This window comes from Chelonoidis abingdonii, chromosome 4 (genome assembly GCF_003597395.2).
Source record: "Chelonoidis abingdonii isolate Lonesome George chromosome 4, CheloAbing_2.0, whole genome shotgun sequence".
NCBI lineage: Eukaryota > Metazoa > Chordata > Testudines > Testudinidae > Chelonoidis > Chelonoidis abingdonii.
This window is the reverse complement of record NC_133772.1, coordinates 150,309,652-150,325,409: the sequence shown is the minus strand read 5'-3', so window position 1 is coordinate 150,325,409 and position 15,758 is coordinate 150,309,652. Positions and strand designations below refer to the sequence as shown.

The 15,758-nt window shown below is 41.6% G+C and overlaps 1 protein-coding gene across 10 annotated transcripts in view; it reads left to right on the top strand.

Annotated features, from left to right (window-relative positions):
- Positions 1–15,758, top strand: part of KIAA0586 (KIAA0586 ortholog) — a 111,173-nt gene that overhangs the window by 11,324 nt on the left and 84,091 nt on the right. For all 10 annotated transcript variants that reach the window (XM_075065769.1, XM_032775712.2, XM_032775716.2 and 7 more), the window contains exons 5-10: positions 1,941–2,010; positions 3,884–4,058; positions 6,847–7,083; positions 8,179–8,350; positions 10,303–10,491; positions 14,205–14,325. In XM_075065769.1, the coding sequence (XP_074921870.1) occupies positions 1,941–2,010; positions 3,884–4,058; positions 6,847–7,083; positions 8,179–8,350; positions 10,303–10,491; positions 14,205–14,325 (964 nt within the window). The remainder of the gene's footprint in view (positions 1–1,940; positions 2,011–3,883; positions 4,059–6,846; positions 7,084–8,178; positions 8,351–10,302; positions 10,492–14,204; positions 14,326–15,758) is intronic.

Genomic DNA, 15,758 nt, shown 5'->3' with positions numbered 1-15,758 from the left:
CACTGTTCTTTGATTACAAAGGTAAATAGAAATGTGTACCCCCCACCCCCTTTAAACACTGAGATTAGCAGATATAACTAAATATGTACAAGGATCGGATCTGTAGAGTAACAAAGGGCATCTTTAAACCTAGTCACTTTTTAGAACATTATTGAGGAGGAGACCCCATTGTGAATTACCGAATTTCACAAATTGATAAATAAGTAAACAGTTAAAAATGAGTAAGGTTAATGCATTTCAAAATTTACTTTGTTCATTGCTTATCAAGTGCACTTTAACCTTATCTGATACTACCTAGTATATTAAGAAGAGATCTACCCTCTGTGCAGCCCTCAGGGTGGGGTGAAGAGGGCCGAGCCCTTCTTATCAAGGTGCAGCATATGTGTTTTGTTAAATAATGTACAGTAGTATTGATAATGAGATCTTACTACAACTTCTGTTAAATCTTTGCTGAGAGGGAGGTAGAAGGATGCTCTGTTGTGTGTGCATTATAAAATGTGCAGATTAGCAATATGCATATTAGCAAGGTTGTATTGTAACATAGTTTACCTGTGGCAAGCAGTGCTGCTTCCTCTGAATTTTCAAGATCCTATACTAAGTAAACTTGGTGCAGCTTGCTTATGACTGTTGGAGTTGGGGTCCTCTGTGATGCACAATGGGAGAGAATCCTGATTAGGGGACCTTCTAGAGAAGGGGTGGGCAAAGTACGGCCCTGGGACTGCATCTGGCCCTTAAGACGTTTTAATCCGGCCCTCGAGCTCCTGCCGAGTAGCGGAGTCTGGGGCTTGCCTTGCTTCAGTGCTCCAGCCAGGGAGCAGGGTTGGGGGCTTACCTCACTCAGTGTGTGCTGTGGCTCTGCGTGCCCCCTGGAAGCACCGGCATGTCTCTTCTCTGGCTCCTACACATAGGAGCAGCCAAGGGGCTCTACACACTGCCCCTGCCCCAAGCACCACCCCTGCAACTCTCATTGGCTGGGAACTGAGGCCAATGGGAGCTGTGGGGGTGGTGCCTGTGGATGAGGCAGCACGCAGAGCCGCCTGGCTCTGCCTTGGCATAGGAGCCAGAAGGGGGACATGCTGCTGCTTCCAGGAGCTGCTTGAGGTAAGCACCCACCTGGAGCCTGGACCCCTGACCCCCTCTCGCACCTCAACCCACTGCCCCAGCCCTGATCCCCCTCCAAACCTGTCGGTCCCAGCCCAACGCACTCTCCTGCACCCGCAACCCCTCATACCCAGCCACATGCCAGAGCCTGGATCCCCAGCTGGAGCCTGTACCCCCACCCCAACCGCCTGTCCCAACCTGGAGCCCCCTCCCGCACCCCAGCCCCTAATTTTGTGACCATTCATGGCCCTCCATACAATTTCCATACTCAGATGTGGCCCTTGGGCCAAAAGTTTGCCCACCCCTGTTCTAGAGCATCTGATGGTGGGTGAAGGCTTTTGTTGTACTTTGTGATAGTACAGGAAAAACTAATATTAATACCATGCAGTTTTAGTTAATTTTTGTTTATTAGAAAGTTTTGGTTGGAGTTTGCATAATTTAAATGTATATTTCATGTGGTGCACACATTCAAAACGGTTATTATTTTGACAGCATTCTTAAATTCTTCAGTGCTTTATGTGAGAGAAAATAAATTTATAGTTATTTTCAGAGGCATTGGGTTGTCTTATCACTGAATATTTTTAAAACGCAGTAGTCAACGATACTCAGATTTTTTTAGCCCTATGTTAAATGATGCCTAATATTTGTCTTTTCATAACATAAAGCCATTACCTATGAAGAAAACATTTACACTCTGAAATCATGTGGCTTGCGTATTCAGCTGTGATGTCCTTTTACTAAATTTCTACATGTTACTGAAGTAACTTTTTTTACCACCTTTATAAAAGGAGACCTGAAAATTAAATTGACAAAGTGTATATTATATTCTTGTTTCACAGATGGTGATATATTTATTTCTCAATACATTACTGGCGAGAAAGAAGCTTTACGCGCTATATTAAAGCAGAGGTAAGTTTGAGCTGTTAATAATGTCTCAGCTGTTAAGTTTCTATTAAGATATGTGGTTCCTGGTTTCCCTGATCCTTCTTAGTAGCACTGGTAAAAGGAAAATAGTTCTTCATTCTCCTCCGTTAATATTCTGTTTATACTTGTGGAAGTATTTTTTCAGAACTCATTTTCTGGTTTGAAGTCTATTTGCCCTACGGTGTCTTTACTATTTTGTACAATTTTTTTTCTGTAATGCTTTCAAAAACCTTTTGGAATAATGCCTTAGTGTTCCAGAAATGGAGTTAGGAATTGTTCTGATTTATTTAGTGCCAAAAGCATGCTAGGCATTTTACAAACAAATAAAGAGATAAGGTCCCTGCCACTAGCAGCCTTCAACTTGGACTGTAACCTGGTTACAGACTGCTTGAATAAGGTCAAGTTTATACTACAGTCTAGAACTGCATATGTAATTGAACTAGGTGACAGCCAGCATGTAACCCCCTTGTGTGTCATGGTGACAGTCATACAGACCATGCCCTTAATATTACAAACATTAACAAATGGTACCTCTGTAACAAATCTTTATCTTGTTGCAATAAAGATTTAAATAAAATTCTGTAGTGTCAGCTGTGTGGGAGAAATGTGTAAATTTTCTTTAAAGGAAGTTTATTGTTGGAGAAGCCATAAATGCATGTATGGGTCTAACCCAAGGACCTCTTGATGCCAGTTGGCAAAAGGACACAGGGGTACATAAGGGTTACAGGAATTTCCTGGGTCTGATATCTACATGCTGGTTCAGCAAAGAATGTCATGTGAGGTCAGTAATGAAAGTCTGTGTCATACTGGAAATCATAATAATTGTGAGATGCATGTACAGAAAATATGTGAAATTATGTATAGTTACTAAAAATTATGTTCTTTAGGTCTGAGAGTTAAGACAGGTTACCAAAATATAATCCACATACTCCTGGTGGGAAGATGGGAAGAGATGCTTATCTCACGCTGGCTGGTCATGTGCAAATTAAGTATTACATGGTTCTCCGTGGATGCCCATTTACAGACCAAGCAAAATACCAATCAACAGGTTGTGGAGGTTGCAGGAAAAAACAAAACCAGCAAGAGTTATCCTGCTTAGGAGTAGGACAGCGAACTTCTGAAACTATACCTGGGTGCAGATGAACCCTCAAGTTATTCCTTCATTCTGTGAGGACAAGTTGCCATTGGAATCTGTCTTACGAGAAGAGATTTCATCCAACCTGACTGAAAATGCTTGGAAAAAGACTTTCTGTATGCTATTTTGTAAGGGATAGGGAATGCCTTTGTGTATTAAGCTTAGGTGTAGAAAGCATGTTATGATTCTGTTTTTATGTAACTATTTGTTCACTGTATTCTCGTTCTTTCACTTGAATCTCTGTTCTTTGATAAAAAAGGTATTCTTGTTTGCACTATAAGTATATCTAAGTGCTGTGTATTAAGTTGACTCTTACAACCTGATGTGTACTATTCCTTTGGAGGTAACGAATCTAGGAGTTCTGTGAGTGTCCAGTTAAACAGGGGTTGAGCATTTCAGAGGGATATTTGGAATGCTTGTGGGTTGGTGCGTGTGCACTGTTAACCTATACAGAGAGAGTAAGGCCTGCTGAGGCCTGGAAGGCAGCTTGTGTTGCCAGAGGCTGGTAGTTTCATGGAGCTGATCCATAACAGGCGCAGACATGCTAAGGGCAGGTGGTGGTGAGGCCCCTCACAACCCTGGGTATCGCTGGAAAGCCTCACAATGGCTAATAGTGCTGAGGAAAGGCTAGTTTATGGGGAAGGAGTGGAGGGAACGGGAACGTTATGTTTGATCAGGAATTGACAAGAATGCCATTCACAGGAAGATGTTTTGTATTTATAGAACCCAAAACCCTCCTGTATTTAAGGAGGTGAAGGTACAGCTTTTAGAAAATGTATCTGCAGAAAAGAAAGAGAGTACTCAAGATACCAGATCAGCACACAGCAATATAGATTCAGCTACAACTATCGCGGCAGCCACAGCAGCTGCCATTGCTACAACTGCTCCACTTCTCAAAGTAAGACATTTTTTGGTAAAATTAGTTCTCTATCAAATTAAATAATAGAAATAATAAATAAGTCTGAGTTGGCTAGTAGTGAAGCTCCCACTGTCTTTCATTTGTGTTTTTTGCATATGTGCTCACAGTCATCTCGATGAACAGCATGGCTCATTGGGGCGGTCGGAGGGGATGACAAAAGGATACAAACACTGGGTGCGTTCAGTTAGGTCTCTTCTATGTATTTGTAGGTGTGACGCAAGGGCCTCTTGTTGCCAGTTGGCAGAAGGCACAGGGTACATTGGGGTACAGGGATCTTCTGGGTTTACCAGAAGGGGTCATGTAAGATCTCTGCTGAAAGTCTGTCCCCCTCTGGTCATCTTAATCATTCTGAGATGTATATACAGAAAATATGTGAGAACTTTGTTTTTATATTTATATATATATAAAGACAGTGTGCCTTGAGACAAACATGGAAGAAGGATCTCAGACATCCTGATTGACAATGCTGGGGAATGGACTTGGGAGTAAGCTGTTCCGTAGGAGCTAGGGGAATGACTTGTGAATGAAGTTGAGGTTCTAGAAAGTGTATTATGATTTTGTCTGATATGTAACCAGTTGTTTCCAAAATTCTTATTGTCAGTTGAGTCTCTGTTCTTTGATGATAAACTTATTCTTGCTTTCACTGTAAATATAAGTGCTGTATGTTAAGCAAATTAGTGATCCTGAGCTGGATCTTGTAAGCTGATGTGTACTATATCCTTAGGAGAAGAGAATCTAATTATTCAGTGAATGTTCAGTGGATCAAGGGCTGGGCACTCCAGAGGGATGCCCAGAGGACTCAGGGGTTGGTGTGTACCTGTTGCTAACCTGTACATAGAGCATGAGGCTTGCAGAAGCCTGGAAGGCAGCTTGTGTTGCCAGAAGCTTTTGGAGTCAGGGAGCTGAACCACAGCAGACACAGACAAGATTCCCTCATGGTAAGGGCAGGTGGTAGTGCTGTGCTTCACAGCTCTGGGTACCCTGGGAAGTGTCACAGTAGATAGTGTGATGTTGTGCAGTACATAGTGAATAGGATGGGAGAAAGCCCATGTTTGATAGATTACACCACTGTTTATAGATCCCCAGAATAACAATGGGGACAGTAACACTCTTTAATTCAATGTCATTTGCTGGTAATAGTGTCCCAGCTTGTCTATGAATGTAGACTCCTGAGCTGCAAAAAACTGGCATCGTGAACTTTTCCTGTACAGCCCATACTGACACTCATAAATCTGCCTCTGTGGTCCACGAGTGCCTGCATAACAACGGAGTAGTACTCTTTGTGGTTTATGTACTCGTGCTCCTTGAGAAGGGCAAATTATGGGCACCTGAATGCCATCAATAGCCCCGCCAGAGTCAGGAAACCCAATTCTCTCAAAGTCAGCAGTTACCTTTGGAATATCCTTAATGTCAACCACTTTGGGGTAAACCACCATGCCTATTTGCCTCAGTTACCTCTGCCACCACTTTACCCACAGTTGACTTTCCAACCCCAAACTGTTTGCCAATGGATCTCTAGCAGTCTATAGCAGCCTGCTTCTGGACTGCCAAGAGTGACCTCAGATGTGTCTCTTTATGCTGGAGGATGTGGGCAAGTTGCTCACAAAGCTCCAGAAATATTGCTTTTTTCATGCAAAAGTTCTGGACCCACTGCTGGTCATCCCAAGCCTGCATGATATTGTGGTCCCACCAGTCTGTGCTTGTGGCCTTGCACCAGAAGCAGTGGTCTACGTAGGGGGCATCAGCAGCTGTAAGAATTACACTGAGCAGCAGCATTGAACAGGGATGGATTAAAGTCTCGCACGGATTCCCCTGCCAGGGCAGGGCCCCTCTCATCTCTGCTTGTGTTCCAAGCAGCGGATCCTGGTCTCAGCTCCTTTGCCTGTTGGGCACTGCTGTGGGGTGGATCAGAGCTCCTAACTGCCATGTGTTGTCTGTCCTGCCCCCTCTCCCTGCGAGTTGGACAGGAAGCAACCGTGCAGCAGCCTTGGTCTGGAGCTGAGTGTGGGGCGTGTCAATCCCAATCCCTATCCCTATTCCTAGACTGGGCTGGGCTGGATGGACTGCACCAGATGATGAGACAACCCCCACCCCAACCCCTAGTAACTCTGTGAGCAGGTGTGGCCTTGGCAGGGAGGTGGAAGTGAGAATGCCTGCTTCTGACTCCTTGCTGTTGGGAAAATGGCAGCATTCGGAAGGGAGAGGGAAAAAGACTCGGCAGCCACGTATATCCTGTTAAATTTAAACACCCATGACCATGCTATGAATTTTTTTTAAAAAAAAAACCCAACCCCCCCAGTTTTCTCAGAGCGATAATTATATGCTATAGTTTTATGAGGGGTGGGGTTGCCAATGAGAGTTAATGTAAAGATTGGTTTAACATAAAAGAGAGTTTGCAGCAATCTGATAATATTTGTACTGCCTATTTTAAGGGATGTTTTTGTTCATTTTATTTGGGTCAAAGGTGGCTTGGCATTAACGAACACTACCTTTTTAATACTGTATTTATCTTTTGAAAAGGTTCTCTTGTGTTATTAAATCACCCCAAATCAGAACTATTATTATCTGAATCTTTTGAAGAAAATATAGATGCCAAAAAGTGTGTGGTGTGATGTGATGGTGGGGGAGGGATAATGGGAACAAATAGGAATGGTATTAATACCTGCTTCCTCTTGCCTCGGGTTTCAAACTCAAGAGTTTTAAAAATGTATAACTAGACTTCTCTTTGAACTATACCTGAGCTACAGAGTCTAATTTTTTTCCTCAGGTTCAAAGTGATTTGGAAGCAAAAGTTAGCTCTGTTTCAGCATTGCTCAGTAAACTGCAGGAGACAGACAAGCAGCTGCAACGCATTGCAGAACAGCAAACAAATATAAAGGCTCAACAACAGGAGAGATCTCCTTGTCATGACAGAGTCAACGAGCTTGAAAAACAGATGACTGTGTTCATGGAACAGCGGATTCAGCATCTCGAAAAGTTACAACAGCAACAAATACATGTCCAGGTACCTGCATAGAAACACAGAGCTTCTTGCTGTTTCTCTGCCTCTGTGTCTTTGGTGTTAATTATACTGAAGTTTGTTGTTAAATTTCTTTAATTGAGTAAATCTGCAATCGTACTTCCACATTATGAGATTGTTATTGTGCCCATATGTCTATGCCAGGGGGATTAGTTTGGTGGCTTCTTACCTAAGTAGTTAAAATTGCACAGGAGAATGTGTGGGATAGGACAGAGAGGTTTTATGACCTAGTTCCAGAGAGGGAGGATGATCCAGTGGTTAGGGAGGTTTGTGGTTAGCCTAGACCTGGAGAATGGAGTTCAAATTCCTGATCTGCCACAGACTTCCTGTTTGACCTTGAGCAAGTCACTTGACTTCTCTGTTTTAGTTCTTCATCTGTAAAATGAGGGTAACAACACTTCCCTACCTCATAGAGGTGTTGTGAAGATAAATACACTAGATTGTGAGGCCACTGGATACCACTGTCATGGGAACAAGTAATTTAGATTGTTTGGGAAGCTTTCAACTTAATAACAGTGCTGTCAGGCATGTGTGTATGTGATTGTAGCACAGGTAGACATATCTGAGCCAGCTTTAATCTGCAGTGGATCAGCATCAGTGTACATTTCAGTGAAGACTAGCCCCGGGAGTAATTACCCACAGTTCTGGATGGGTTTGAACAATCCGCACTGAAGCGTGAGCTGCCATAGCTTCACTGCTTCACTACCGGGGCTAGCTAGATTAAAGCTAAATTCGGAATGTCTACCTGAGCTGCAATCACAGAGTGGACATACCCTAAGAATTTGGGGAAAAAATCCCTCTTATGCTACTCTCTGTGTTTTTTGGGAACCAGCCAGAATGGGAATGCTTATTTCCCCCCATTTTGGAGGGGGGAGAGATTCCTGTATGTCAGTTTTGTTTTATTCTACCTTTCAAAACAGTGAGCAAGTATTAGTTTTGTTAGCCTGCTGCCTATCATTTTTTTCCCCCGGATCCCAATTAGTACAAATATATTACATATTTGCTTGTTCAGATTGTTTGTTAAATACCTATAATTCCTTTTTTTTTCTTTAAATTAAGTTTGTACCTTTTGTCTCTTAGTCTCATCTCATTAGCTCTGCAATCAACACAGGTGGTTTCCAACCAGTTAACATACCATCTTCCAATTTGGTGGCAAAGCATTCTACAAACCCAGAACTACAGCAACCACTTACCAACCAAGTCTCTTCATGTCATAGGAATTTATTCTCTACCAATGCTGTGCCCACCCAAGGTGAATAATTCAGTTGATTTAGATATTCAGTTTTATTTCTGTCTTAATCTTGCTTTCATAAATTTAGGACCACATATTACTAAGGAATAACGAATATTTTTGCACAACTGATTTTTATCTTCATTAATACAGTGCGTACTGCATAAACTAAAAAACGCATTTATGTCAAATTGAAGTGAGATTTTGGTATTTAGTGGATACTTATGCTTACTCAACTGATTATATTTGAGAGGCCCAAGACTGTTTTATAAAAGAGAGTGAATGTGGAAACTTGTACACTGCCTGACTGTGCTGTACCGTGCCCTGGACTCTTGTTAGGGTGTGTCTGCACTGGGTGTGACATCTCTCAGGGTGCAATCTGGACTGTGGAATCACTGTGCTCCCTTAACTCTTTAGCCTAGGTCTTCTCTTACGCTGCTATGCTAGTGAAAAGTAGCCCCTCGAGGTTTTGCTTTCATACAGCCATCAGCATGTATGGCACACCCAGCTAAGTTACATGAATATTCTCCTACCCACTCATGAACTGTAAACAGGGAAACACCTGCAAATCCCTCCAGCCTTGCACCCCAGAAATGTGCGTCTTACACTGCTCAAGACTGCCTTGGACAGAGCAAGCTCATAAGTCCATCGTTTTATCAAAGAAAATGAATATTCACCAGCCCTTATTTAACCCGTGCAGAGATTCCCCAAAAACTTCAGTCAAAGCAGACTGGTTTATATAAAATATAAAAACAAGTTAATTAACTATAGAAAGAAAGATTTTAAGTGATTATAAGTGATACAGGCATAAAAGGTCAGAATTGATTACAAAAAGAAATAAAATGATAAAATCGCAATATAATTTCTAAACTTTACCAAGTTAAGTAAAATTTGAAACAAACAGCTTTTCTCGACCCTCTGAATGTTGCCCGCAGTTCACAGTTCTTAGTACACAGGCTGGATACCTTCCCCAGCTGGGACCCATCCCCCCAGTTCAAAGTCTTTCAAGCAATCTTATTTCACTAGAGGTGGGGAAGGAGAGAGGTAATGCAGAAGCCATTGTCTCTTATTTTATACCCTCCTCTTCTACTTGAGGAACACCCCCACCCCCTGCTGGGGTATAGGGAGAGAAGTCTCCTGTGTATGTGCGATTCAAAGCATGTCTCAGATGAATTGTAAATTTCTTGCTCGCACCTTCTGTGTACATGACATTTGGGATGACATGCAACGCCTTTGTTGTTTCTGAGAAGCTGGTCTGTGGGCATTTCCCAGACTCCCCAAATGTTGAGTAACAAAGTACCGGTAATCATAGCAAAATCTCATAACTCCATATACAATGATGATGCACACATGCTAATGTGATGATAAAGTTCAGTAGCTCATGAGTTTTAAATGATACCTCACACGGCATACTTTGTACAAAATATATAACCACAGAATAGTAGTAAATAAGGCGGTTACAGAGGGTTATTTTGAGGTACAGTGTGTCACACAGGGGCTGGAAGGTGTAATTTCCAGCTTGAGTAGACATGCCTGTGCTGGCTCTGGTTGAGCTAGTGTTAAAAATACAAGTGTAGCTGTGGCAGCGTGAGCTCAGGGAGGGGCTAGCTGCCCCGAGTAAGATCGTATTCGAACCTTAGGTACAGACTTGTGCCTAGCTCCTGTTGCTGCTCATGCCGCAGCAGGTACACTTCTATTTTTAGCATGCCAGCTGGATCAGAGCTAGTGTGGTACGTCTACCCGAGCTGGGAACAACACTTTCCAGCTCCAGTGTAGACACATTCCACTTCCTTTCCTCAATACCAAAGTTACTGCCTATTTTTAAAAATTTTGTCTTGCTAATGGAAATGTTTTATATTTCTGTGGGGATTTTTTAAACTTCTGTTTGCCTTTGAAAGAGTTTGTTTTCCTTTTCAAAATCTTTTAACTTTGGATTTAAAGAACAATTGTTTATTTTTTTTTCTCAATTTAAGCATATTCAAGTCAATTTGGAAATTATGGCATTCGTACACAGAAATCGCCTCTGAAGACACCAGCTCCTCGGAGATATGCTCCTGTACCTGTATCAAAAGATGTGAAAATCTCTCAGAAAATTTCAAAGAAAGAGAGACCTATAGCAGAAAAGGAAAATGTGCCCAAATCAGCATATGGAGGTGTTGTAGGTAAGTGTCAGGGGAAAGTTCAGAAATAGCCTTCCTTTGTGCCTTCACTGATATGGGCCTGGCCAGTGGCTATTATTGCCTGTATCATCTTCACGTTTTCTAAAGACAGTTCTTCTTGGATTACCTGAATCTAGGCATACACATTCAGCATTTCTAAAAATGTGTTTGGTGAGGGGTTACTGCTGGCAGTAAATTAACGACTCCCAGAGTTCAAGGCAGTACTGTTAATGAGCACTCTGGATGAGGTTCCCCGCTGTCTTGCCATTACATTTTGACCCTAACATTAAATATCCAAGTAACTAATGAAGGGTTGTTGTCAACTTGGAGGCAGGCATTGAGTGGAGTCTATTCTGTGTCCAGTAGTATTTAATATTTTCATGTTAGACTTGAAGGATGAAGTGGTGAGTGTGGTATTTAATGGCCCTATATGTTACAAGTTTTGCCTGAGTAAAGAGTGACTTCTGAGTAAGGAATGTTGAAGGGAGCCCAAAACATGCATGATGCGCACCTTACAGGCCTTTCAGACACTTGAGAGGGTAGAATTAAACTGCAGTTCAGCCTTCATTAGAGTGGTAGAATGAGCTTGAATAAAATGCAGTAAAGTCAAGTGTAAGATGGTTTGTGTAGGAATGCAGTATCATACCCATGAATATTGAATAGGGGAGTACTGGCTAGGTCAGAAGAGTTACAGTGGTAGATAAATTGAACACTGTCACAAAAAGGCAGATGGTACACTGGATTGCATTAATAAGAACAGAATATGTTGACCAGAGGAGGTGTTTAAGAGCCCTACTTGGTACTGGCTTGGCAGCCCAGAATTCAGTTTTCAGCACCTTATTTAAAAAGCACAAAGACCTGGTTAAGTTTGTGTGACCGTTGAGGATGTCTTAAAAAATCCAGCCTTTGCGCTCTTACCCTGTGGACAAAATGCTTGTCTGTCACTTGGTTACTTCCTGCATAGACTACCGAAACCTCCCCTCTGGCCTCCCAGATTTCCCTCTTGCTCCTCTCCAGTCCATACAGAATGGCCCTGCTGAATTAATCTTTCTTGCCCACTGCTTGGACCATGTCACTCCATCTTTGAATCCTTTTCCTGGCTTCTTACCTTCTGTATCAGATTGAATCTTCTCATCATTCATCCCTGACTACATCTCTGTTCTCATTGTTTACTATTGCCTTATATGCTCTCAGTGCTCCATCAGTTAATTCCACTTGCCCTCTCCCTTTCTGCATTTTTCCATTCCGTTTCCTGGTGTGTTAAGCATCTGTCTTTCTCCAAGTCTGAGAGCAGCAAAAAGAAACCCACATCAATAAAAAGCCACCCACTATAAAATGGAATCAAAAAATCCCCAAATGGTCCAAGACAGAATGTTTCTCTGAGTGTGGTTGTTGTGGCAGTGGCAGTGTTAGTGGTGGTTCTCTTACTGTTTAGGCTTATACAATTCTCAAGTTTTAGGGTCTGGAGTCATTCTGAAGGTTAGTTTACACTACAAAGACTTTGCTGAAATAGCTTTATTAGGAAAATGACTCTTGCCAGTATAAGTTGTGTTGACATGGGTGTTTATGCCATCATGTTTGTCAGTTAGGGGGTTGATTTTCATTTATTTATTTATTAGAGGGGTAGCCGTGTTAATCTGGATCTGTAAAAAAGCAACAAAGTGTCCTGTGGCACCTTATAGACTAACAGATGTATTGGAGCATGAGCTTTCGTGCGTGAATACCCACTTTGTTGGATGTCTGCTTATGCTCCAGTACAACTGTTAGTCTGTAAGGTGCCAAAGGACTCTTCATTTGTTTATTTAACACTCGTAACTGACATAGCTATGCCAGCAAAGTTTTGTAGTATAGACCTAGCCTGAGGGCCCCATCTCTAAATACACCCATATTAAATAAAATATACTGATGATTCACTGGTCTCATGAAAACAGTTTGTTTAATTTGCCATGTGTTGTATGGTTTCCAATCTTAGGGTGTTCCTGTTTGTTATTCCTCTCATCTCACTGTCTCATAGATATCATAAATAAAATAACATGTTTACCTGAATGTTTTTTAGGCATAGCATGTTCTTTGGTGCTGTAAAAGTGCATTAGTGATTATCTTTGTTGATTCATGGAGAAAGGGTGATGTCCCAGAGAACTGGAGAAAAGCAAATATAATACCTATATTTTAAAAGGAGAGAGCAAAGAGGACCCAGGGAATAAGAGATCAGTCAGTATAACTTTAATACCTGGAAAGATACTGTAACAAATGATTAAGCAATCAATTTGGGAGTATCTAGAGAATAATAGGGTGATAAGTAATAGCCAACAAGGATTTGTCAACAATAAATCACGCCAAACCAACCTAATTTCCTTCTTTAACAGGGTTACTGACCTAATGGATGGAGATAATTTCTGATGGTGATATATTCTGATTTTAGCAAGGCTTTAGACACAGTCCCACATAATAGTCTCATAAGCAAATGAGAGAAATGGGTTCTAGATGAAATTACTATAAGGTGCAGGTCCAACTGGTTGAAAAGTAGTTTGGTTCACTGTCAAGCTGAGAGAACGTAACTAGTAGGATCCTCCCCGGTGTCTGTCCTTAGGGCCGGTACTATTCAATAATTTCATTAGTGACTTTAGATAAGGAAATGGAGAGTACACTTATAAAATTGGTGTGTGACACCAAGCTGGAAGGTGTTGCAAGCACTTTGGAGGACAGGATTAGAATTCAAAAAGACGTTATTAAATTTTAGAATTGGGCTGAAATCAACAAGATTAACTCAGTCAAGACAAGTGGAAAGTACTACAGTTAGGAATTAAAAATCAAACGCTCAACTATAAAATGAAGAATAATTAGCTAGGCGATAGTATTGCTGAAAAGGATATAGGGTTATAGAGGATCAGAAATTGAATATGCGCCAACAGCATGATGCACTTGTGAAAAAGACCACTATTCTGGGGTGTATTAACAGGAGTGTCCTCACAGGAAGATATTGTTCCATCTTACTTGACACAGGCGAGGCCTCAGCTATAGTACTGTGTCCAATTCTAGTTACCACTGTTTGGGAACAATGTGGACAAATTGGAGAGAGTCCGGAGGAGAACAACAAAAATGTTAAAAGGTTTAGAAAACCTGACCTATAAGGAAAGATTTAAAAAAACTGGGCATATTAAGTCTTGAGAAAAGAAGACTGACTGGGGACCTGATAACAGTCTTCAGATATGTCAAGGGCTGTTATAAAGCTGTTGTTCTCCATGTCCCCTGAAGGTAGAACAAGAAGTAATGGGTTTAATGTGCAGGAAATGTGGTTTAGCTTAGATATTAGAAAAAACCTTCTAACTGTACGAATTGTTAAGTACTAGAATAGGTTATCACAGAATGTTGTAGAATTCTTACAACTGGCGGTTTTGAAAAACAGTTTGGGCAAACACCTGTCAGGGATGGTCTAGGTATACTTGGCTCTGCCTCATCGTGGGGGGTGGGGGAGGTTGGATCTGGACTAGATGACCTCTTGAGGTCCTTTCCAGCACTATAATTCTAGGATTTTATGATTTTTAGAACCAAATTGATAAATAATTTCCATTGCAATATTCTCATAAATCTAGGTAAATAATAGTGGATATTTTTTTTAAATGAATGAAATGTTTATTTCTTGAAATGAAAATAAGCCACTTAAATTTATTAAATATGCTTAATAATCATGGTGTTTTATGTTTTTCCTATTGTAGGTGGAGGGAGACTTCTGGAGCAGATTCTGAATTCTCAAGAAACTCCATTGAGACAAACTGAGTCTTCTGAGAAGTCGTCATTAAACAACACCAAAATGGCCTGGCATTCTGAGAGAGAGTGGTAAGTAAATGTGACTGAATCAGAAGTTCATACAGACTTTTTATTTTTAATATGATATAGGTGTGTGCTAGACAGTGGTTCAGAACCAGGGGTACGTGTACCCCTGGGGTTATTCAGAGGTCTTACAGAATATATTCAACTCATCTAGATTGTTTCTCAACCTAGGGGTTGCAGGACAGGGATTTAGGGGATTGCAAGCACACGGTCAGCATTGGGGGTGGCAAGCAAGGCAATTGCCCAGGGCCTCACACCAGAGGGGACCTGTGAAGCTAAGTTACGTGCTTCAGCCCCAGGTGGCGGCCCTTCGACTTCAGCCCTGGGCGGTGGGGCTTCATCTTCAGACAAGGCTCATATGTGAAAAACAAGCTGAAGTATCACACTGAAACATAAGTACAATATTTATAATCTATATCAATTTTATTTTATAATTATATGCTAAGAGTGAGAAAGTCAGCAATTTTTCAGTCACAATGTGCTGTGACACTTATATTTTTATGTCCGATTTTGTAAGCAAGTAGTTTTTCAGTGAGGTGAAACTTGGGGTACACAAGACAAATCACACTCCTGAAAAGGGTACAGTAGTCTGGAAAGATTGAGAACCACTGTAATAGGTAGGAGATGCACTAGAGCAGTGGTTCTCAACCTGTTTACCATTGTGGGCTGCGTATGCAGCTCTTTATGTGTTATGTGGGCTGCATCCACACAATATATATACTACCTCTATGGCTCTGAGGATGTCACATGGGCCACAACTGTGTGCTGATTGGGCCACGGCTTGAGGACCCCTGCATTAGAGAGATTGGGCCTCGGCCTTGGGTCTGACTAAGATGTGCTTGGTGCAGGACCCAAAAAGGGGAAGCAAAGGTGGCTTTATATTACCGTTGTGCTTCCATGATCTCCAGGGCTGCTAAGGGCTTGTTTTTACAGCAGCATAAGGAACCTTAAGAGAACTGTAAGTAATGGTGGCTGGTGACCAGTCTCCCAAAGGGCTGAAAGGGCTCACTGGAGCACAACAGCACTGTGGGTGATCTCCCTTCTTCTGGGTTTATTCCCTGGGTTGTAGAGGGCTTGAATGTAGTGGCTTAGAGCCAGTTATATTGGAAATGTTCCAATAGGGGTTTCCCCATGCCAATGGAATTCTCTATTTTCCAGTTAGGGTAGCTTTTGGCCACTTTGCATTAAGGTGTTTTATCAGAAACTGCTATCTGGTTCCTATACTGTCTTAAAAATAATGTATGGATATTCTTTAAAACTGCGTCTAGAAGGAAAATTAACTATTAGTGCAGACAGTTTCTAAGCCTTAGGACAGGTCATGAAATTTTATCCTTCCTGTGTGAAGAACCTGCTTCCAGATTACGCTTTTGTTGTCATGATTTCACTACATTTTTATATATTACACTGATGACTTGAACATGTAATCTGGGGGGGAGCAC